This window comes from Vitis vinifera, chromosome 15 (assembly GCF_030704535.1).
Source record: "Vitis vinifera cultivar Pinot Noir 40024 chromosome 15, ASM3070453v1".
In the NCBI taxonomy this organism is placed as follows: domain Eukaryota; kingdom Viridiplantae; phylum Streptophyta; class Magnoliopsida; order Vitales; family Vitaceae; genus Vitis; species Vitis vinifera.
Window position 1 is genome coordinate 23,228,784 of NC_081819.1, and position 24,048 is coordinate 23,252,831.

Below are 24,048 nucleotides of genomic sequence, written 5' to 3' on the forward strand. Positions count from 1 at the left end.
GGAGTATCTAATCTGGTCTTTCATGCGATTTGAGACAATATTCAGTATGAAAATTAATCTAGAGAAAATCGAGCTAATTCCAATCAGGGGAGTTGATAATGTGGAGGCACTAGGCTCTCATGGGGATGTAGGGTGTGGAACCTACTCACTACATATTTGGGTGTATTGAACATGGAGGAGAGATTTCAAAGAAGACTTGATATGTGGAAGGGACTATCTATCCAGAAGAGGGAAATTTATCTTTGATCAGAAGGAGATTGTTGTCTAGTATATATATGCTTCTTTCCTAACAAGTAAATTTTTGAAGACAGGAATAATGAATTCTTTGATTAATTTTTGGACATGGTGTTGCCGTGGAAAGGCTGAGCATTTGAGGCTAAAAACATGGGGAAAAATGAAAAGATAATATCGTGTCATAAGCTTTGTATAAGTCTGATACATAACTTCTGGAACTTGCTTACAAAATCAAAATAAACGGAGAACATACAAGAATGGCATTACGATTATATGGTCTGCCAACCAGACGAAAAATTGGGAGGAAGTCAGAAAAACAACAAAAGAAGCATAGTGTGTGCGCTCGTGTTTGTGCATTTTTTAGGATTGCCCTTGTGTCTGGTCAGTTTGGTCATGTTCTGGCTCTGCTTCTGCTTCTCCTTCTGCTTCTGCTTTTGTTTCTGCTTCTGCTTTTGCTTCTGCCTCTGCATTTGAAGCAGCTTGTTTCTTGTGTGTTGCAGCCTCAAGAACATGGCTGTAATTGCCTTTCTCCATGAAGAGCTGGGAAAAATGGTGCTTGCAGTAGAGGACTCCATTCAAAGCAGCATAGGATGAATGTGTGAGGGGACAGCCCCCATGAGCACACTTGAAGCATGACTTGTGGTAAGATTCTCCCTCTAGCGTCACCTGTTTGTCAAATGTCATTCGATGAGTCATTTTTTGGTTGGGCCATTGCCATTAACCTTCATTTGGATTCGGGAAAATTTGAGGAAAAAAAAACACAAGGGAAAATTATAAAGAACAAAAAAGGTAAGGAAAATCTGAAAAAAAAATTCTCTTGCTTGGATGTTGATGACGTCAACACAAAAAATCAGAAGGAAAAAGAAATGGGGTTTATTGTAGGAGTACAAACCTTCTCCAATGGGTACACTGTCTTTCGACAAGCAGAGCATTTGTCTTGGGTTCCGGAGAACATAGAAGAGAGTTTGCTAGGAGCCCTTGACTGTAAAAGATTTCAAAATCCATACGCTTAGTATTAATGGAAGAAAAGAAAATGATAGAAAATAAAATAAAGATGTGTTTGGATGTCCACCAAATATTGAAACAAAAATGTCATAATAGACAAACTAACATGTCATGCAACTACTTTTTTTATATAAAAAATTAAGAATATTTAAGGTTTGTTTGGGAGCGGTTCATGTGTAGAATATTTATGGTTTAATTCAAAAACATGTTTGATTGAAAATATTTTATATTTTTGAGGAATATGCCAAGAACTTTGGCCTGAGAACGGTGGAGAACCATTTTTAATAATTGTCTTTAAAACTGTTTTTTGAAAACTATTTTCTTGAATTTTGCCAAACATGCTCTATGTGACATCCAGACCACCCCAAAGAGGCAAACACATGGATAGAAGGTATGGAATTGGGAGTATCAAATATGTACCAGCTCATTTAGCTTGTCAGCAGGCTTCGCAGCTATTCATGCAGAACCATAGGAGTTAGCTCATTAAGAAAAAGAAACCCAGAATGCCAAATAAATTTTTTAAAAAAAAGTCTCACATGTTTGAAAATTCTTGCTGAAATTGCCAGACTCCTTGAACAGCTGCTCAAAATGAGGTTTGCAGTAGAGGACCCCATCCATGGATGAGTAGTTGCTCATCTGCAAAGTAAAACCCACTTGTTATATCTCATAAATTTACGTAGATATTGATTTTCGTAAAAATTTACCAAAAAAAAAAAAAAACAGGGGAAAAATAGGCTTAGAAGAAACATACCACAAGGGTGCCTTTGCAATGGCTGCATTTGAAGCATGTTTTATGATAAGATGCTCCATCTGCAGACAACAAGTCCACCACATAAACAGTCTTATCACAAGCCTTGCATTTATCCAAGGTTCCAGTGAATGCCATTTTCCTTCTCTCTTCTTAGAAAAAAAGAACCCACAACTTAGAAAGCCGGTTAATTCAACCAAGAAACATTAACATCAGACTCTTCATCAGAAATGTTTACACAATCGAAATTGAACAAAGTCTCCATTTTTCTACTCAAAACTAAAAGTGGATTGTATCCCACCAATGAATGTTGGACACGTGATTGGAGATGGATGTTACAAGTTAAACAATGAATGTTAATGCTCTAAATGTGGGCATAATCCGAATGAAATGGGATGAGAAAGAAGATGTTTTTGACTCAATCTGAGGTTGAAATTGAAATGAGAAGGCCAAGTGTTTAGCCATTGATGCTGTGGTAGTTATTTCGGTTGAACAAGTTTTTAACGGTGATACTTGTTCTAGCTTTTAGGGGTTGTACCTGGGGAAATGGGCCCAGACCATTTGCATTCATGGGCCTGTTCGGGTTTGGTAGGGATGGCAGTCGGCTGCTTGGCTTTGTAGATAATTTTTCTAAAAGCCATTTTTTGTTATGTAACATATTATAAATTTTAAAAACATTTCAATTAGAATCAGTAAGTCTTGAGGACTAAGGAGACAAAAAAATTTCAACTTTTTGGCTTCCAAAGAAGTCCATGTTGGCGATGCTTAGACCAAAAGGGTCTCAATATTTTACTTAAAATGGATCATATTATTGTGCCATTATGCATTAAATATGATGAAAAACTTTAGGATTTGTATGACATCTTCAAGAACATTTTTTGATAAGTAGTTTTTAAGAATAATTGTTAGGAGCAAATTTCAATTGTTTTTAAAAACAAAATTATATTTCAGAATACAAATATGGAAAATAATTTTATTATTTTATTATTTTATTATTTGTGAAGATATTATATATTCATGCATAACACACAGTTTTGAACGTATTATTCAAGATTTTAATTATTTATCAAATATTTTACAAAAAATAATTAAAAATATTTTAAATATGTTATTAAAAAAATAACCTTTTTTTTAAATTACATTTTAAAAGAAATGTTGTGTTTTTAAAATTAGAAAACTACTTTGAAAAGTTGTTTTCAAACGTGCCCTTAATAAAGACCCAGTGGAGTAATAAAAACACGCCACCAAACACATGATTGAAACTTTGGCATGGGGACAGAGTGCCGTGTCTGGGATTATTTTTATAACGAATGGAGGAGGGTTGTCCCACCTAACTCCCAAATGCGTCTGCCCATCACGCGCTTCAATCCGAATTTCCCATGGAATATCCCTAGCATAAATCGAGTCCCCCATCTACCTGTTGGCATTCTAGTAATTTCACCCCAAAGAAAAATGGACCTCTCACGATTTAATTTTCTCAACTCCCCAGGGGAGAGAGAAAACGTTTTTTTAAAGGGCAATGATCTATTTTTTTTTTTTTTTCCATATTCTGTACAAAACATTAATATTAAAGGGATTAAAAATAATTTTAAGAACCTAATTTTTAAAGACACTTTTTAATTATTTTTAAGTTAATAACTCAAATACAGAAAATATATATATTTTTCTTATCAAGAAAAATAAAATTTTAGTTTTATATTTTAATATCTTTCTTATTTTTATTTTATTTTTTTAAAATTAGATTTCATTGAATAAAAAATCTAAAAATTAATTATAGGTATTCAAGTGAGAAAGTTTCCAAGATCTTAAAAATGATTAAGAAACTTTTTTAATAGCTATAAGTGGAAAGGTATAATCAAGAAATAATGCATGATGAATATGTCTTTTTTTTTTATTATATAATTTTTAAAAACATGGAAATAATATTTTATTTTTAATAATGGTAAAACCATGAATTTTTTTTAAATAATCTTTTTTCATTTTTCGCTTGAATTTATCTTATATTTTAAAATAAAAAAAGATTTATTAAAATCCTCATTTTCCTTTGACATTAATAAATATTTAATCCATTTCAAAACGCATGGGAATGAAGCGTTGATATATTGTGCTGTAACTGATTGTACACCATGCTAGAAATGTTGTACATTCGTACGCCTGATATTTTTAAACAAATGATTTTGTGCCTTCGGACAAATTTACCCATTTTCTCACTAGCTAATCTGGCATGAACCGTACAAGAGGGTATTTCAATAATTTCACAGAATTAAAAATATGTCCACCAATCAGCTACTTTCTTTGCTTTTCCCACTCTCCAAACAGACGGAGCGAGAAATTGAGAGAGAGCGAGAGAATCATCATTTTCATGCTCTTTTGGCTTTCTCTCACGAGAGCAGCTAACTCAATTCTCAGTGTTCTGTCATTTTCTCTATTGAACTTTCTCTGATTTTCTCAGTTCTACTTCCGAACTTGCTTCTGATGATCGGTCAGTTCTCTCTTTTTCTTTCATTCATTTTCTCTCCGTTTGTTTTGCGAGAAAAACGGAGGAAAAGAGTAGGAAACAGAGTGGCGATTTTGTTCTCTACTGTTTTCGTTTTCGAAAATTGAAAAACGTACTAGTAAGTCGGACAGCTCTACATGTCTTCGATGGTGAAAATTTTGAGATTCAATACTTTGATTTCGTTTCTTTTGTTTTCCTGGTTTTTCTCAGTAACCAAACGGAGCCTTAAGCTAACACTATGTAATTCGTGGCATTTATTATGTTTTTCTTATGATTCTAGGGTTAGACTCAAGAGTTACTTACTGATGCAGATTCAATTCAATCGCGTTAATGTTTGGATTGATTTGATTATGAATTTTCTTTGTTTCACCAGGTATTTGATTAGAAGGGTAAAGGAAGTATTTGAAATGTGTTTTATCGTGGGGTTATAGACAGCGTTTATTTAGTGTAGAAGATTGTTCTAAGAAGTTCCAGAGATATGGATTTTGCATGTAGTTTTCGGCAGCCCAATGTTTTTCTTAATGGTGAAGGCACAAGTTATAAAACCTTGGATCGATTTTATTCGCGCTTTAGGTTTCGAAGTCCAGGTTTTAATAACAACTCTATTGGAAATCCAAAGCTTATTTCCAGAGCATATCCAAATAAAAAGATGAAGAAAATGATTGCCTTTAGTGGTTTCAATATGACCAGGGTTTTCAAGCAAGAGTTTGAGGGTAAGAATTTAAGGAGATCATTGATTTACGATTTTAATATTGCTTTAAGTTGTTCAAGGGCTAAGTGTCAAAGCAATGATTCTTTAGCATATATTGATGGCAATGGTAGAAATGTAGAATTTTTAGAAAGTCATGATGAGAGTTCAATAGCTGGACCTGATGATGGTGACCAGTTGAATAGGTTGGGAGAGGGAGAAGGAGAAGGGGAAGTAGTGGAAGCGCTGAGTTTGGATGAATTGAGGGAAGTGTTGCAGAAGGCTATTAAAGAATTGGAAGTTGCAAGTCTTAATAGTACCATGTTTGAGGATAAGGCTCAGAAAATATCAGAAGCCGCCATAGCCTTGCAGGATGAAGCAGCAATTGCTTGGAATGATGTTAATTCTGTGCTTAATACTATTCAAGAAATTGTAAATGAAGAATGTATTGCCAAAGAAGCTGTTCAGAAAGCAACAATGGCTCTTTCTTTAGCTGAAGCGAGGCTTCAGGTGGCTAAAGAATCATTGGAAGCTGCAAAAATAGTGAGTATTTCACCAGAAAGTTCTAGAGAGAGTGACTCAGAAGATGAAAGCAGAATGGAAGGGTTTAGTTCATTAAGGAAAGAGGAAGAGGCATTTTTAGTTGCCCAGGAAGATATTAGGCACTGTAAGGCAACTTTATTGAGTTGTGAGGCAGAGCTGAAACGCTTGCAGTGTAGAAAGGAGGAGTTGCAGAAGGAAGTGGATAAGTTGAATGAAAAGGCAGAGAAAACACAGATGGATGCTTTGAAAGCAGAGGAGGAGGTGGCAAACATAATGCTTTTGGCAGAACAAGCTGTTGCTTTTGAACTCGAGGCTACACAGCATGTTAATGATGCAGAGATTGCCATACAGAAAGTAGAGAAGAGTCTCTCAAATTCTCAGGTTGAAACCCCTGAAACTACTCAAGGACCAGTCTTCAGTGATGAGACTCTTGTTGAGGAGGAAAAGGCAAGTCAAGGAATTTCTGGTGATGTTAGTGTTGAAAGAGAGAGAGATATGCCAACTGAAGGTGTTAGTTTTCTTAGCGAGTCTTTATCAGATAGCCAGCCTTTTGAAGAGTTGAAACAATATGATGATTTGAGTGATCAAGAGAATGGGAAATTAAGTTTGGAGTCTCCTAAAGAACCTGAAGCAGAAACAGAAAAATCAAAGACTGGGGTTCAAACAAAAAAACAGGAAACACAGAAGGATTTGACAAGGGACAGTTCAATGTTAAATGCTCCAAAAATATTATTAAAGAAATCTTCTCGGTTCTTTTCTGCATCATTCTTCTCTTTCACAGTAGATGGGACAGATCTCATGGAGTCTGCTAGGAGGCAATTCCCCAAGTTGGTTGTTGGAATGTTGCTTCTCGGGGCTGGGTATGTATTCTATTGAACTTGGACTTTCCCTGTTTGTATTTTTCTGTTTATTTTTATTGTTCTATCTTCATCTTGTAAAACTGCAAGAAAGAATTGCTTTGTATATCATGTGCTTGCCAGATATTAATAATTTTGTGCTCCATCTTTCATCTGGTATGACCCTTTTTCTCCTTTTTTTTTTCGATGAGAGCCCTTTTTCTTATTTTTCAATGGTACTTTTGATTGAGAAAATATTGTTCGTTCAGGAATGCTTTGTAGACACTAAGTTCACAAGGATGCCTCAAAAAAAAAAAAAAAAAAAAAAGCTTTGTGGTTGAGAATTGGAGGCTAGCCTATTATTTTTTCTTTTACACATATCTGTTATTAGATTGTTTTGTCGGGTTTAAAGGTTGCCTTCCTTTGATCACAAGTTGTCATAATTTATTGCAGGGTCACCTTTTATTCTAATCGAGCAGAGAGGAGTTCTCTGGTGCTTCATCAACCAGATGTCATTACCACTAGTATTGAAGAAGTTTCCTCAAATGCGAAGCCTCTGGTCCGACAGATACGAAAACTGCCCAAGAGAATTAAGAAACTAATTGCTATGCTTCCTCACCAAGAGGCATGACTGATGTCCACTTATATTAGTTCCAATTTTGGGCTAAAGGCCAACATTTAGTGCACTTTCTCATATCTCTTTCCTTTTCTCTCAGATGAATGAGGAAGAAGCTTCCCTTTTTGACATGTTATGGTTACTGCTAGCAAGTGTTATATTTGTGCCTATATTCCAGAAAATTCCTGGAGGTAACTGAATTCTTGTACTTGGTCATCTAACTCTGAACTGGATTATTATTATTATTTTTTTTAATGTGATATCATACATACTTTTAGCATTTGGGTATTTTTGGTAGAGAAGTTTCACATTATCACTAGAAGAGATTTTGCCGATGTATTGCTGCTTTGCATTTTGGATCTTCTGCTTCACTTTCCTTGTTTGTTATTCATTATGCTTTCTTAAACTGCGCAGATATAGTGCATTAAATTTTGTTAGGATCATAAAACTATGGTTTCTTGAAGAATATATTGCTCATCCTTCCTGCACTGAACCATCATCTGCATATATATGTCACTGTGCCTTCATTTCCTTTCAAAGTTTATTGCCAAGTTTCTGTACTGTTTCATTGATAGTGTGTCTTCCATCTGCTGCATGTTTAGGCAGTCCTGTTCTTGGTTACTTGGCTGCTGGTATCTTGATTGGGCCTTATGGTCTCTCTATTATTCGTCATGTACATGGGACCAAAGCGATTGCAGAATTTGGAGTTGTTTTCTTGCTATTTAATATTGGTCTTGAGGTGGACTCCATAAAATCTTTATTTCTTTTTTTATTTGTTAATCTAAGACAATGATGTTCTTTATAAATGAATAAAAAAAAAATTGAACCTTCTGTCTGCATTGCAGCTATCTGTTGAAAGGCTGAGTTCCATGAAGAAATATGTTTTTGGATTGGGCACTGCTCAGGTGATTAGGAAACTTCATTCTCTTATTGTTGTTGACTGTGCATTGCTAGCTAGCCCTTTTTGTATATGAGTTTAATACCTTAGATATGTAATGTGCATGAAAATGCAGGTTTTGGTGACGGCGGTGGTGGTTGGCTTGGTTACTCATTTTATATCTGGGCAGCCTGGTCCTGCTGCAATTGTTATTGGGAATGGCCTGGCATTATCCTCTACTGCTGTTGTCCTCCAGGTTATGATTAGGACCTCTTTTACTTTAAGTGAAATAGTACTGTGGTTATTCATTTTGCCAACCTTTTGTGGACAGTGGAAAATGTGGTCATTGCATCAGTAGTATTCATCTAGGAAAATGTACTGCACCTAAGATGGGATGCTTTGCATTCTATGAATTCCAATTTGCTTGCTTAAGAATCAATTGCCTAAACACGCGGCTGAATGTCTGAAAAGCTTGTTCCTATACCAAAGGCTATCTGTAACCTAATTCAGTTACAATAAATTTATTTACTATTTTTAATAGATACTAGAAGGGAGAAGGCTTGGAGGGCTGCCCCTTTATGCTTAATGTGGATTTTATGGAAGGAAAGAAATGAAAGAGTGTTTAATGATATCGAATAGTCCGACCAAGCTTTAGAGCATTCCTTTTTGTATACTCTTGTAAATTTGGGTTAGGGTGTTTATAAAGGATCATACTTTATCTATGATTGATTTTATAGAATGGCTATACGTTTAGTTAGGGGAAAGGTTTTTTTGTCTTCTTTGCCTAGTTTCTTGGGCGTTCTAATTGTATACTTTGTATGTACTGTTTTCACCACTTCCAGGTGCTTCTAATTCAAGCTCTATTTACCTATAAAAAAAAAGATACTTGAAATTTGTTAGCCTATTTTAACATTTAAACACTGCTTCTCCCAAAGCTACTGCAAATAGAAGGTTGCAAAACAAATTGAATTAGATTTTATTCTTGGCTTCTTTTGGGTGTAATCATGGTGTGCAACAATTCAATGTCCTTTTACCCCTTAGTCTTCCTGACATGAACTGATTTAAGCTAATTACAGGGTCTGATTAATGATCAGTTTCATGCAACCTTCTCCTAATTTTAGTATGTTGGCTGGCCATTTAGGGTGCTTAAGTGGTTCATTGCTCTTTTGCTCACTAAACCACAGCCTTTCCCCCCAGGTGGCCTGACTCAATCCATATGTTGTTCATGATTTGGATGACAAAAATGGTGATCTGCCCAAATTAAAGGGTAAAAACTTATGTTCTTTTACTATGAAAAGGCTGCATAAAAGTGATGGAAAGTGTAGAAGGGGAAAAGGAGAGAGAAAATTCACCAGGTGATTTTGTTTTAGAAATTAAGACTTAAGATATTCTTGCCTTGCGATAGTGTGGCTTAATCCCTGGAAAATATAGAACTGAAACTTGTGCCTTTCCCTCTAGAACAATTAATTGTTTTAGAGATTCAGTAGTCTTCAATGCAACCTCCTTATTGGTTGTCATTCTTTTGATGGGAAAATGAGCTAAGCTTTGCAGCTTTCTTCTTCAGGTGCTGCAGGAGCGAGGGGAGAGCACCTCACGTCATGGACGTGCTACATTTTCTGTCTTGCTTTTCCAGGTATCTTTATGGTCTCATAAATGGCAATGCTAGGAGGCATAATATCATGAAATGAATGTTATGGTTAAAGAAGTGGTTCTTTAAGCGGTCCTTATGCTTGCTAATACATTCTGATACATATGAAAATTTGTATCCTTGCTTTTGTGACCATACTGTGCCATACTGGCACCCAAATTTTCACATTAAGCAGTGATGAAGGCCCCTACAGCTGCAGGAATATGGTACCCATCTGTGAATAGAAATGTTTGCATCATGCGCGTTTCAAGTTCCCAGCATAATGCATCCCATTCCTTCTTCTTCTTCCCTCATTTTTTTTTATTATTTAATTCAAAAATTTAAGATGATGTGTGATTAGTCCATGTTTGTTGGTTCTTTAAGCTTATATTTTTTTTTTCATGCATGCTTTGCTCCTTTTAATGATTCATGGGATTCTGTTTCCTGTCATTATTTTGGGCTTCTTCTTTGCACTTTAATTATTTAGTGAAATTTTGTTTATGTTGAAATCTTGAACATGATTTGAAAGTTTCCTTTTTCTTTTCATCTTGGTTTTTTTGTTCTCTTTTTTCAGGATTTGGCTGTTGTGGTTCTTCTAATACTCATACCTCTGATTTCACCAAATTCATCTAAAGGAGGGGTAACCTTTTCAACAATTTACTCATCTTTTTAGTATGGTAGTGAATGGATTGAATTCTTATTATTTACAACAGTAGCCAATATTGCTCTTTTTAATGTCCTATATACCTTGGTGTATGGTTTTTCTGTTGTTATCTATAAATCTTTTGGCTAATTAAAGAAAAAATGCTTGTTCATGTTTCTAATGCTTTGTCTCCATTACCAAAATTGTCAGGCAACCTTCCCCAAGTTTCAGTTGGTAAAAATGATGGGGGCCAAGCCCTTAAAACTTGTATTTGTATCAGGGAAAGAATTGGATATAGTTCCAGAGAAGTACAATTGATTTACTGAGCTTCTTGATTTAGATTTCTTCAACTTCAAATGGATCTTGTTTATTATTTGAACAAATATTTGCTTCATTTGTTGTTGGACTGGGAATCAATTTAATTCTTTATTTTTCAGAGGTAAAAATGCAAGGATTCAGGTACTTCTGTTTTCTATTTCTTTATTAAGCATGCCGTATTCGTGGACCAGATCATATGATCTGAATCAAGTAATTTCGTTCTTGGAATAGTATAAATTACGAGTTATTGAATTTCTCCATGCGTTGATCATGCTTCTTTGTTGTCAGTTGTCACTACTATTACTGCTGCTTCTATTCTTATGTTGTTATCATGGCAACAATTCTGTTTTCAGATTGGTTTTCAAGCCATTGCTGAAGCTCTCGGACTGGCTGCTGTTAAGGCATTAGTTGCCATTGCTGCCATAATTGCTGGTGGACGCTTGGTAAGTCATGCATGTTTTGATTCAACCATGTCTAAACTTTTGATTGGGGAATTTTCTTGAGTTCTCCAACTCTTTTAGCATCTTTAGAAATTGAGTCATTGAGGGATGAGTTCCCGTGTCTTTATGCTATAGCTTTCTTTAAGGATGCTTGGGTGGTAGATGTTTGGGATGGGGGTAGTTGGGGACCGAGGTTTATTAGACCATTCAATGATTGGGAGTTAGAGGAGGTAGATGCCTTATTCAGGAGGTTGCATAACTACTCCATCGTTTCAGGTACTTTTGATGCCATGGTTTGGTTGGAGACTAAGGATGGTGGTTTTTCAATTTGGTCCTTTTGCTCCTCTCTGGCAAGTAGGAGAGTGGAGCCTTTCCCGCATAGTACAGTGTGGAACTCTTGGGCCCCTATTAGAGCTAGCTTTTTTGCTTGGGAGGCAACTTGGGCTAAAATTTTGACATAGGATCAACTCAAAAGGAGGGGATGGAGGATGCCAAACAGGTGCTACATATGCAAGGCTGAAGAGGAAACGGGAGATCATTTACTTCTGCATTGTCTGAAAGCAAGTACATTGTGGTAGCTGGTTTGTGCTCTTTTTCATATTCAGTGGGTGATGCAGTCTTCTGTGAGGGGGTGCTTCTAAGTTGGAATGGTGTCCCGGTTGGTAAAAAAAGGAAAAAGGCATGGAAAGTTGCTCCTCTATGCATTTTTTGGTCCATTTGGAGGGAACGAAATAGGAGAGCTTTTGAGAATAGGGAATGCTTAGATCAAACTTTTAAAAGGTTTTATTTTTTTTGTATTTATTTTGGGATTGGATTAGAGTGTACATGGGGGATAGTATTACTTCTTTGATAGATTTTGTGGATTGGTTAGGTTCCCCATAGGGTGCGGTTGTGTTATCGCCCCTATTGGTTTTTTGTATATGTATACGTCGTGTATACCTTTTCATTAATACAATACCTGTTTTACTTATCAAAAGAAAAAAATCTTTAGAAATTGAGAGGAATCTTCTTTAATTATGTACTTAAGACAATCGTAATATTATATGGATAGTGTTGGTATGCCTGGCAATAAGGAACCATTGTGTTGCAGGAGATACATTATCAATTATAGGTTCACTTTTTCTAAAATACATGGATTGTAAGATCATTAATGCTGCTCATCATTTGATCCTATTGATCATATTATAGGCTAAACCTGCAACACCTCTATGTTAGATTATTCGATGTGGTTTCATATGTCATCACTCTAGTTTTTCTTGCTTTGAGCTTGTGCTTTTCTTCACTTTTGTCAGGCCAAGTTGGCATTGGAATTTGTAAGTGGTTGAGTATGGTTTAGACTAAGTTAAGCTACTTGATGTAAATTTTGATTAGAACTTCTGGTTTTAAAACATTTGTTCCCTTAGGGAAAAAAATAATAGCTTAATATCAATTTTAAATCCCTTGAAGAGGATAATTTTGAAAGGTTCACCTTTTTTAATTGAGACTTGTGTTACAGCATCTGATATGTTTCTCCTTCAGTTATTATATGAAGTACAGCCTGCACCTTGCACTTATTTTTTTGCATCTGCTTTTGCAGCTACTTAGACCAATTTATAAGCAAATTGCTGAAAATCAAAATGCAGAGATATTTTCTGCCAATACACTTCTTGTTATCTTGGGGACTAGTCTCCTTACAGCCAGGGTATTGGATGCTTTTCATAATTATTATTATTCTTTTCTTATACCAATCAAGTTGTGTCTCCCTTTTTTCCTTAAGAAAAAATCATTTTTCTTGAACAGGCAGGCCTTTCCATGGCATTGGGAGCATTTTTGGCTGGTTTGCTTCTTGCAGAAACTGAATTTTCCTTACAGGTTGAATCAGATATTGCTCCATATCGTGGCCTTTTATTGGGTCTCTTCTTCATGACGGTAGGTTCTTCACCATGCCATTTCCAAGAGAGGCATTTATTTATCCAATCCTAACATATAAACCTCGTTTCTATTCCTTGAAGTTACCTGTTTGGAGAGAATGTATCCATTGTAAATGTAGTGCCCACTCTTTGAGCTGTTTTGATCTTCCACCTTTGGGCCACTTGTGTGGAATTTCATTCTTTCTGTTATTTATTTGTATTTTCATCAAATAAATTTTATGGCACCAGCCCTTTAGGCTTGACTCAAGTGGTAAAGGGATGGGGAGGGTTTGTGGAAGGTTCTAGGTTCAAGTCCCAATGGGAGCAAAATTTACCTATAAAAAAAATAAAAAATTATGGCACCAGTCTTACTGCCACATGAGAGGAATATCACTTGGTTATTTGACTGGGATATTGGTTTTCAATTTGGCAGGCTGATATTACCACTGTATTACTGAATCATGATTCTTGATACTTCTATTAACGGAAATCTTTTTGTGGGTTTCCAGGTGGGAATGTCTATTGATCCAAAGCTTCTTATTTCAAACTTTCCAGTTATAATGGGGACATTAGGACTCTTAATTGGTGGCAAGGCTTTATTGGTTGCTTTAGTTGGCAAACTTTTTGGCATTTCAATCATATCTGCAATAAGAGTTGGTCTTCTTCTTGCTCCGGGGGGAGAATTTGCTTTTGTGGCTTTTGGTGAAGCCGTTAATCAGGTTTTCCTTTCTGTGAACTTAATACTTTGTTCATGAGATTTACTGGTTAACATTATTGTTTATACAACCTTATCAACTTTTTGGAAGTCACTCTTGTAGATCCAATTAACAATTCTAGATCCAATTTGTTACTTTAATGCTTCATAGATGACAGATTTTAATTTTTCATTTGGCAATTTGGCTCATGTAATAGAAACTTGACACCATATTTTGATCCGAACTGGGAAATGTTTAGCGATGTATAAGCATATAGGATTAACCTGTCATGGATGCTTGATTGACAAGTTAATCCAATGCTTCTTTGAAGGCCCATCTGTATTTTGATTGTAAGATGAAATTTCACTCAGTAACGTACCAAGCCATCTTGTTTGATAGAGCCTACTGTCAAGAGGGGATACAGTTAATTTTCCTGAATTGAATGAAAATTATTGTCATTGTTAGGACTTTGCTAATTAGCCTTGTTTGCAGGGCATAATGTCTCCTCAGCTATCATCTTTGCTGTTTCTTGTGGTGGGAATTTCTATGGCCCTGACCCCATGGTTAGCTGCTGGAGGACAATTAATTGCGTCTCGTTTTGAGCAGCATGATGTGCGAAGTTTGTTACCTGTTGAGAGTGAGGTAAAATTCTCAATATAATGGTTCACAGCTATTGATTACAGAAGCATATATTGACATGGTGAGTTTTTGATGCATGAACACATCCAAAACTAGCTTGGTTATTCATTTGAGATATATCACAAGGGAGACAAAAAAGATAATGGAGGTATAAAAATGTTGAGTTAGGTGATCCTTACCGGCACTGGGCTGAATTTTTTGATGTGATCTTTATTGTCTTTGATGTCGAGGTTGTGAAACTTTTTTCCCTTAATATATTATAGGGTTGGTAAAAAACATAGAGGAGTTGTAGAAACAATTGACTAGTTATTCTTATCTACAATGGAGTGGAATTGTTTTCATGTGCTCTTAAATGCACTGATTTCAAGGATGTGGAACCCTTTTGCCTTTAAGGTGCATCACCGTGTTTTTTCTGTATTTCAATATTATATACTGGTTGTGCTTAAATCACTTAAAGGGGTTTTGTTGCTTGGTAAATTGGTGGTCTGCTCGTAGAATATGGGGATTTTCCTCCTTCAAGTGTCACCACTGAGACTCCATGAAAAGATACCTGAAAAGGAAAAAAAAAAAAAATGACAGCTATGGCAGTTTGTTTGTTGGTTTTTACTTTTTTCTTTTTCCTTTTATTTTATTTAGGTTTTTATTGGTGATAAATGTACCTATTGAATATCGATATCAGTTAGATTCATGCTCATTTATCTTTTACTGTTACTGTTATTTAGATTCATTCTCCTTATATAATCGTAGGTAGCAGTGGTGTTTGTTCTGATGGAAAGATATGTTCTGTATGGTTAACACCAAGATTATACTGGTGTAGTTACTGATTTCTTTAATCTTGATTTCCTATTGCATGATTTTGTTTCCAGACAGATGATTTGCAAGATCATATTATCATTTGTGGATTTGGACGTGTTGGACAGGTATTGTCAAAATTTCCATTTTTTGTTTAATAAATTAATTTGAAATCAGTTTTATATAGTGAATGTTTTTTTTTATTTTTAACTGGAATACAAAATTCATTTGTAACCGTACTTGTCTCTGATTTTTCTTTTTAACTTCTTAGATCATTGCTCAGCTTCTCTCAGAACGACTAATTCCATTTGTTGCACTTGATGTGAGGAGGTAAAGTTTCTTCTTTTTGCTTGATTACATCACACTGACACATATTTCTTAGGAAATCAATGGAATTAGTCCCTATGGTTTCCATAGTGTATGAAATAAGCCAATATTTGGTTTGTGATCTTGTTTGGATGATTTATTTTGCAATGTTGAAATGATGATCTTGGTAAAATGATTTGCTACTTAGGATTAGCATTACACTAAGGTGGTGCTTGTTTTTTTAGCTTAATGCTGAATGCAATTTGATATTAGACTTTAGATGATTTATTTTTAACTTTTTTTTTTTTTTTACTTATTACTTATTTAAATTTTTTTTTGATTGAATAGAAAAAAGCCAAAATATTTGATTTTTTGTTGAATGCTAAAAATAACTTTTTGAAATAAGCAAGACACAATCTCAATACGACCCTTTCCCTATTAATACTTAATACTTACCAAAAATAAAATAATAATAAAACAAACAACTTAATACTTAATACTATTAAGTTGTATTTAGAGTTCAATTAAATTTTGTTTTGTTTAGATTTAAATAAAAAAAAAAAACACCACCTAAATATGGTTTCTTATTTAATTTTTATGCAAACTATGGGCAGAACCCAGAAATGTCTCTTTAGCAATGCTGTAAATGTAATTTTCCATCTATATGAGTGTTCTACACAAGTATCAAGGGAAAGTGCATTATCAAACCGTCAAACACAAACAATATTTCAGCTAAAGACTGCCAGAATCTTTATTAGTGCCAACATGGAGATGTTAGTGTCACCTTCAACTCAGGGATTTCAAATTTTTTTTTTTAGGATATGATTGATTCTCAGAAAATTTGAAGGAAAATGTGAGGAAAAAATAATAGAGATGAAAAAAAAAAGGAAATAAAAAGTGGAGGAAAATAAAAAATAAATCTAAAGTTAATAAATTATTTTTATTCTTCTAACTCTTTTCACTAATTTTTCTTCCTCTATGCAAAGATTAAATAATTTGAAAATGCATGAGTTTTTAACTAATTTTAATTAGATTTGATTTTCTTTTGCATTTTTCATAGTAAATCAAGCATGATAAAAATCATTTTCCTTAGCTTTTTTTTTTTTTCCCTTTCCTTGGAACCAAACTTAGCATTAAAGATATGGTGATCTTCCGCAGGAGCATGGATATCTCCTCTAAGTGAGCCTTCATACTAACATGCCCTTGAAACGCCTTCTGGCAAAGAAGTATTGTTAGAGGCTTGTTCTAGTTCCTGCAAATATTGTGAAGAACAGGTTTCTCATGGAACTTGTATCAAATTTTCACTTTAAGCTGCTTTGGTTTTGCAACAAAGGCAGACTCAATGCAATCCTGTTGGAATATAGGAATTTGTGCAGAACATTGAGAAATTAAGTATGGGTTAACATGTCATGTTAGGATGTGATTACTTGAGTCTTTTGCTTTCCGGATTAGGTTATCCAGAATTAGACAAGTGTTAGTTCTTCCCATCATCTATGCAAAATCCTGTTAAGGGCCGAATTTGAAGAATGTTTGTTCATTTCTAATGAAGTCCTAGGAATATACTGGAGGCTGTAAAGTGTCTGGAGATCTCCTAATCAAATCTGGTTCTGGCATTCTTATTAAGGAAAAAACAAAATGAAAGTCTGATACTAGCTTTTGGATGAGTGGGGTTTGAATTATTATTTTGTTATTAACTATCATTATTATTATTTAAAGCTATCTGAAATCTCCTCAGCTTGGAAGTTTTCTTTTACAAAGTATTTTGTCTGTTCCAATTTCTTATTATTCAGTTTCAGTCGTTCACAATTATGTCCACTGAATCTGGTCTTTTCATTTATTTATTTTCAATTATGTCCACAATTTCGTGCCGGTTTAAAAATTGTGTGGAGTGGATGGTGTAGTGTGGGTGTTCACTAGAGTGTATGGGCCGGTATGCAATAGAGATAGAGAGGATTTTTGGGAGGAACTTGGGTCAGTTAAAGGGTTATGGAGTGACCCTTGGTGTGTGGGAGGGGATTTCAATTTGGTAAGGTTTCTAGAGGAGCGCAGTATGGGAGGTGGGCTTACTGCTTCAATGAGGAGATTCTCAGAAGTGTTAGAGGATTTGGAGTTGAGGGATTTTCTTTAATGGGGGGCACGTTTACTTGGAGAGGAGGCTTGAATAACCAGGTCCAGTCTAGGCTGGATAGGTTCTTAGTGACGGACAACTGGGATAATCTGTTCAATGGGGCTGTGCAGGGTATTCTCCCCAGACCTGTCTCGGATCACTTCCCGGTCCTCCTAGAAGGAGGAGGGTTGAAGAGGGGACCTTCCCCTTTCAGATTTGAGAATATGTGGTTGGAGGAGGAGGGTTTCAAAGACAAGATGAAGACGTGGTGGGGGAGTTTAAAATTTATAGGGACATCCAACTACATTTTAGATGCTAAATTGAGGGCCCTTAAAAATATTCTGAAGATTTGGAATAAAGAAGAGTTTGGGCTCACTGAGACTAAAAAGGGTGAAGCTCTTATGCAGGTTGAGTATTGGGATGAAAAGGAGAAATATGCAGCTTTAAATATGGAAGAATGTGAAGCAAGAAATGGAGCAAGGGAGTCCTACAAGTCTTGGGTGATGAAAGAAGAGATTTTTTGGAGGCAGAAGTCTAGGGAGTTGTGGCTGAAGGAGGGGGACAATAATACCAGATTTTTTCATAGGATAGCGAATGCTCATAGTAAAAGAAACTGGCTATCCAAGTTGAAAGTTAATGGTTGTTGGCACTCAAAGGAAAATAATTTAAAAAACAGTGTGGTGGGGGGGTTTCAAGAGCTGTACTCAGAAGAAGAGGGGTGACGCCCTAGTGTCGACAGGCTGTCCTTTATGGGGTTAGATAACAGTGAGACTGAGGGGTTGGAGAATCCTTTCTCGGAGGAAGAGGTGTTTGCAGCTCTTACGGATCTAGGTAAAGACAAAGCCCCGGGGCCGGATGGTTTTACCATGGCGTTTTGGCTTTTTGGGTGGGATGTGGTGAAGGTTGAGGTTATGGGCTTTTTTAGAGAATTCCATGAAAGGGGCAGATTTGTAAAATCTCTAAATGCCACCTTCTTGGTTTTAGTCCCTAAGAAGGGAGGTGCAAAAGATTTGAAAGATTTCTGATCGATTAGCCTTGTGGGAAGCCTTTACAAGTTGTTGGCCAAGGTGTTGGCAAATAGAATCAAGAAGGTAATGGGAAAAGCGATTTCGGAACCCCAAAATGCCTTTGTGGAGGGTAGACAAATTCTTGATGCAGTTTTGATTGCAAATGAGGTTGTGATTCCAGGTTGAAAGCAATCAAGGGGGTGTGATGTGCAAGTTGGATATAGAGAAGGCCTATGATCACGTCTGCTGGAAGTTCTTGTTGGCTATGCTAAAAAAAATGGGCTTTGGGGAGAGATGGATTAAGTGGATAGAGTGGTGTATCTCTACTGTAAGATACTCTGTTCTTATAAATGGTTCTTCCTCCAGATTTTTCCAAAGTTCAAGGGGTTTGAGACAAGGAGACCCCCTATCCCCTTATCTGTTCGTGATAGTTATGGAGGTGTTTAGTTGCTTAATGAGAAGGGCCATTAGTGGGGGCTTTTTATCAGGATGGAGGGTAAGAGGTAGGGGTGGAGAAGGGATTCTGATATCTCACTTGCTTTTTGCGAATGACACCTTGGTGTTTTGTGAGGAGTCTCAGGATCAGTTGACAAATCTAAGCTGGCTTCTCATGTGGTTTGAGGCTTGCTCAGGGTTGAGAGTTAACTTGGAGAAGAGTGAGCTTATTCCGGTGGGGAGGGTGAATGATATAGAGGATTTGGCTTTGGAGTTGGGATGTAAAGTGGGTGGTCTGCCTTCCCGTTATTTGGGTCTACCTTTGGGGGCACCCTTCAAATCAAAGGTGGTATGAGATAGTGTTGAAGAGAGGTTTCGGAAAAGGCTGGCTATGTGGAAGAGACAGTATATTTCAAAAGGGGGAAGACTCACCCTAATTCGGAGCACTCTATCTAGTTTGCTGGTTTATTTCATGTCTCTTTTCTTTTTGCCTAGAAAAGTAAGGCTGAGGTTGGAGAAGATTCAGAGGGACTTCCTGTGGGGGGAGGTACTCTTGAATAGAGGCCACATCTTGTTAGGTGGAACTTGGTTTATCTAGAAAGAAAGAAAGGTGGTTTGGGGGCGAGAAATTTAGCTTTGATGAATAAAGCTCTCTTGGGTAAGTGGAATTGGCGTTTTGCCATTGAAAGTGAGGCTTTGTGGAAGCAAGCGATCAGTCACAAATATGGTGTAGAGGAGGGGGGATGGTGTACTCGGGCTGTAAGTGGAAGGCATGGTGTAGGGCTTTGGAAAGCTATTAGAAAGGAGTGGTTGGGTATGTATAGCAGTTTAGCCTACCGCGTGGGTAATGGTAGGAGAGTGAGATTCTGGAAGGATAAGTGGTTTGGAGATGAGCCTCTTTGCGAGTCCTTCCCTACTTTATTTGCCATTTCCCTAACTAAAGATGCCTAGGTATCGGATGTGTGGAACCCAGATGGTGTAGGGGATGGTTGGACCCCTCTTTTCTCAAGGGCGCTTAATGATTGGGAAATTGAGATGGTGGAGCGGTTTATGCTAACAATCCAAGCCTTTAAGGTGCAAAGGGAGGACGAGGATAAGGTGGTTTGGACAGCATCTAGAAGTTGAGATTTATTAGTCAAGTCACTCTATTCTATTCTGGAGCCCGGAGGATCTGCTTTGTTCCCTTATGATAGTATTTGGAGAGCGTATGTGCCTCCTAAGGTAGCTTTCTTCGCTTGGGAAGCTTCTTGGGGCAAAATCTTAACTTTGGAGCAACTCCAGAGGAGGGGGTACTCTTTGGCAAATAGGTGTTTTCTTTGTCTTTCTGAAGCAGAAACGGTGGATCACCTTTTACTTCATTGTGTTAAGATGCAGACATTGTGAAATCTTCTTTTTTCTCTCTTTGGTGTGGCTTGGGTTCTCTCTGGTTTAGTTAAGGAAACTCTCCTTGGATGGCATGGAGCGTTTGTGGGGAAAGCCTGTAAAAAGGCGTGACAAATGGCCTCCTTATGTATATTTTGGTCAGTTTGGAAGGAAAGAAATTTGTTGGCTTTTGGGAATGAGGTGCTTTCACTCCAAAGGCTGAAACATTCTTTTGTATGTAATCTGTGGTCTTGGGTTAGGGTGTTTATAGTTTTGAGCCCTCGTTCTCTTGTTAGCTTTTTTGAGTGGCTAGGCTCTAGTTAAGGGTAGGGGTTTCTTTCCACTTCCTTGGTTTAGAGTATGTGGGCTGCTTTTGTATACTCCCTTTATACCTAGAGGGCACTAGTTTGGTGTCTCCTCTTTCTGTTTAATATATTTCTCTTTACTTATAAAAAAAAAAAAAAAAAGTTTATGGAAAACTCATATTTTCTCAAAGTATCCCCGGGAATGTTTTGGTAATGGCAACTTGAAAGTAACAAAATGAAAAAAAGAGAGGAGTCAATTTATATTTTCATGTTTCTACTATGTTGATGGCCTTAAGAATGTTTCATATTTGTGTAGTATTGATGAGTAGGCATATTCTGCACTAGCACCCAGTTTAGTTACATTACCATTCCTGTTCATTTCAGTGATCGAGTTGCAATGGGGCGTGCCCTCGACCTTCCTGTTTATTTTGGAGATGCTGGTAGTCGAGAGGTAAGACCTTATCTTCAAAAAATAGCATGCTTACCAGCAGCTCCATTTTCTTATATGCTTTTCCATATACTGAGTGAACAGGTTCTCCACAAAGTTGGTGCTGAAAGAGCATGTGCTGCTGCAATAACTCTAGATACTCCTGGTGCAAACTATAGAACTGTTTGGGCCCTGAGCAAGTATTTTCCCAATGTGAAAACATTTGTCCGTGCTCATGATGTTGATCATGGCCTTAATTTGGAAAAGGCTGGGGCAACAGCGGTATCATTAATTTTACTTTCCCTTTTTCTATTCTGTAATTTTTTGACCTCTTGGGCATTTATTGCATTAGTTATTGAAAATCTACAACTACTAAAACTAATACCTATTATCGGAGTATATTTTCTTAGGGTTTTTGTCTTCCCTTCTAAATCACCCCTTGACTTTTATTTTGCATCATCTGTTAAAAAACATACAGGTTGTTCCAGAGACCTTGGAACCAAGTCTGCAGTTAGCTGCTGCTGTTCTTGCACAGGTAAACAGAATCATTACCCCTCAATCATATTAAATATTCTATTGCTAATTTAAACTGATGGAAAATCAGGATTTTAGATCCTCAACATTAAAACCATTTCTAATGGAAGCTCTACTAGCAAAAACGCTATGGCTTAAAAGCGTTTTAATCAGAATCACTCTGACACAGATTCTTAATGTTGTATTCTTGTTAGTATTGCTAGTTGCAGGAGTGTATCACTCGATTATTGCTTGGTCATATATCATATGCACAAAGCTGAAGAGACAATCTCATTGATTTCATTACTGACCCTGAAGAGTTCTTGTCATCATGTTGAATGAATTATTACTCATAGTTCTCTTTACATACATAAATACACATAATGAAATGGTGAAGCTTTAGGTTAAGGGTGTCAGATTTTAGTTTAATAGGATCTCCTAATGCAAAAATCCTAAACCATTGATGGTCCGTTTGTTCATTGTTTTTATCATTTAAAAGGAAAGATGATTCAAAAGGGAGCTTGCCTTTTTGTTCTCTCTTTTCTTTTTTGCTTGGCTGTTGGTGCCTATTATACTTTGGTGTGCCCCTTGCTTAAGCACTGTCAAATATCTGCTTTTTGCCTGTCAAAAAAGGTATAATGATTCAGGTGCTTGACCGCATGCTCATCTCTTGCTTCAGCTTAACTTTATTCCACCCAGTCTGATATTTCTAGAATTGGAATGGCCATAAACAACATAGTCTGCCTTTGAAAGAGTTCTGTCCATGTTTGTGTGATAAAATCATAGTTCTCTTGTTTCCTGTTTTAGGCGAAATTGCCCACATCAGAGATTGCAGCTACAATCAACGAGTTCAGATCCCGCCACCTCTCCGAGCTCACTGAGGTACTCAACGTTGATCAGTTTCTAAAATGAATTTTTTTTTAACCCTATGTTTGGTTCCAGAAAAAACAAAAAGTAAAGAAAAAAAAATTATATTTGATTTCTTTAAAGTTGCAAAGGAAGGAAAAAAGCTAAGCCTGAAAATTTATTTTTAGAATTTGAACCCTTCCGGACCAGTGAGAGAATTGAACCGTATACTTCTCTTTGGATTATTCACAATTGCGATCTGAAGGGATATGTGGAATGAATTATTTACTTTTGCAGCTATGTGAAGCAAGCGGAAGCTCCCTTGGCTATGGATTCTCTCGGATCGCGAGTAAATCCAAACCTCAACCCCCTGATTCTTCGGATGAGAACCAGATCACCGAGGGAACATTAGCTGTATGAATTACACCAAATTTTACCCAGGTAAATCAAAGGAAGGAATCAAAAAAAAAAAAAAAACTCATAAAGAGTTGTATAGCGGTTGCATTTTTCTTTGGTAGAAACTGTACATAAAATCACCAAGAAAGAAGTGAAAAATGGAACTCTTCATTGGTGAAATTTTTGTTTCATAAAATTTTGATAGACTTCTCCCTATGAAATTGCTGTTCAAAACGTTGCTTAATCTCTTGTAGTTCTTCGTTATTACCGTCATATTTTCCCTTTTTGGAGAGGATTATGAGATCCGGTAGACTGCCTGCCAGCATTTGGTTTTATTGCTGTTTTTATTTTATATTTTATATTTTGTCTTTTATTAGTTGAAATTGCATTTACGAGATGCAATAATAAGAACCTACTGGGAAACTCTGTTTTAAATTATTTTTATTCTCTTTAGTCTTTATAGTAGAAAATAGTTTTTTAATTCAAAAAATATAATAATTTAAATTTTTTTGTATTACGTATAATTATATAGAGAATTAAATTGAAAAAAAATATATTTTTCGTATTTGAATTCTCAAATAAAATTGTCTTTAAAAATAATTAAGAAGTGGTTTTGAAAACTCTCCTCAAAACATATTTTTTCATAATAAAATGTGACAAATTACAACTTACAAGAGGTGCCTAAATAATTGGAATTGAAAGTAATCCGTATTGCTCGTTCTTTGCAGGGTAGGTGGTCATTGGGTCAATGGGAAATAGAATTGATGTTTTCACAAAAATTGGTTAATAAATCAAATTTACATTCCATGCCATTTTTAACAGGGTAATAATCAATTATAAATTTTGAACAACTTTGTTTTCTCATTTAAAAAAATTCAAAATATTTTTTGAATATGTTAATTGAAAAATTATTTCTAAATTTTTCTTATTGTTAAAACTTAAAAAGTTAAATATTGAATTTTAAAATTCTCTTTTAAAAAATGATTTTAAAATTTACTATTTATTAAATTTATTTCTTTTAAATATAACTTCAATAAAATTAAGATGAATATTTGAAGTATTCTCGTAAATTTAAAATTAATTTTGAAGTGCAACAAATCTAAATTACGCATACAACTATCATTTCAATGGTTTTTTTTTATATTTAAAAACAGATAAATGTAAAAAGTCCAAAAAATTATTAAAAGAAACAATTTTTGGGTATAGGCCTCACACTTCCTAAATTAAAGAAGTAATAACACTTGTGTGTGTTTTAAA

At 35.8% G+C, this 24,048-nt stretch overlaps 2 protein-coding genes across 3 annotated transcripts; one reads left to right on the forward strand and one right to left on the reverse strand.

The window, feature by feature from the left end:
* Nucleotides 1-385: 385 nt before the first annotated feature.
* On the reverse strand, nucleotides 386-2,436 carry LOC100267125 (pollen-specific protein SF3-like). The gene is made up of 5 exons (XM_002269501.4): nucleotides 1,991-2,436; nucleotides 1,776-1,875; nucleotides 1,660-1,691; nucleotides 1,127-1,216; nucleotides 386-900 (listed from the first exon to the last, which is right to left on the reverse strand). Exons 1-5 carry the CDS (start codon nucleotides 2,123-2,125, stop codon nucleotides 595-597), a joined length of 663 nt encoding a protein of 220 aa, XP_002269537.1. The 5' UTR covers nucleotides 2,126-2,436; the 3' UTR covers nucleotides 386-594.
* Nucleotides 2,437-4,265: 1,829 nt separating this feature from the next.
* Nucleotides 4,266-23,124, forward strand: LOC100244810 (K(+) efflux antiporter 2, chloroplastic). Of its 2 annotated transcripts, none has more exons than XM_002269316.4 (21): nucleotides 4,266-4,469; nucleotides 4,858-6,575; nucleotides 7,005-7,176; nucleotides 7,268-7,358; nucleotides 7,770-7,906; nucleotides 8,013-8,072; nucleotides 8,181-8,300; nucleotides 9,609-9,677; nucleotides 10,246-10,311; nucleotides 10,986-11,075; nucleotides 12,649-12,753; nucleotides 12,852-12,980; nucleotides 13,471-13,680; nucleotides 14,149-14,298; nucleotides 15,162-15,215; nucleotides 15,359-15,417; nucleotides 20,994-21,060; nucleotides 21,142-21,318; nucleotides 21,515-21,571; nucleotides 22,357-22,431; nucleotides 22,693-23,124. In XM_002269316.4, exons 2-21 carry the CDS (start codon nucleotides 4,963-4,965, stop codon nucleotides 22,813-22,815), a joined length of 3,624 nt encoding a protein of 1,207 aa, XP_002269352.1. In that variant the 5' UTR covers nucleotides 4,266-4,469; nucleotides 4,858-4,962; the 3' UTR covers nucleotides 22,816-23,124. The 2 variants fall into 2 exon arrangements, with proteins under 2 accessions (XP_002269352.1, XP_010661740.1); XM_010663438.3 differs by having other exon boundaries at nucleotides 4,271-4,602.
* The last annotated feature ends 924 nt before the right edge of the window (nucleotides 23,125-24,048 follow it).

Coding starts and splice junctions, on each gene's coding strand:
- LOC100267125 (XM_002269501.4), bottom strand. CDS start 2,125: ATGGCATTCACTGGAACCTTGGATAAATGCAAGGCTTGTGATAAGACT. Junction 1,217..1,659: donor CTGACAAGCTAAATGAGCTG/GTACATATTTGA, acceptor AATCTTTTACAG/TCAAGGGCTCCTAGCAAACT. Junction 901..1,126: donor CAGTGTACCCATTGGAGAAG/GTTTGTACTCCT, acceptor TTTGACAAACAG/GTGACGCTAGAGGGAGAATC.
- LOC100244810 (XM_002269316.4), top strand. CDS start 4,963: ATGGATTTTGCATGTAGTTTTCGGCAGCCCAATGTTTTTCTTAATGGT. Junction 7,907..8,012: donor TATTTAATATTGGTCTTGAG/GTGGACTCCATA, acceptor TCTGCATTGCAG/CTATCTGTTGAAAGGCTGAG. Junction 8,073..8,180: donor TTGGATTGGGCACTGCTCAG/GTGATTAGGAAA, acceptor ATGAAAATGCAG/GTTTTGGTGACGGCGGTGGT.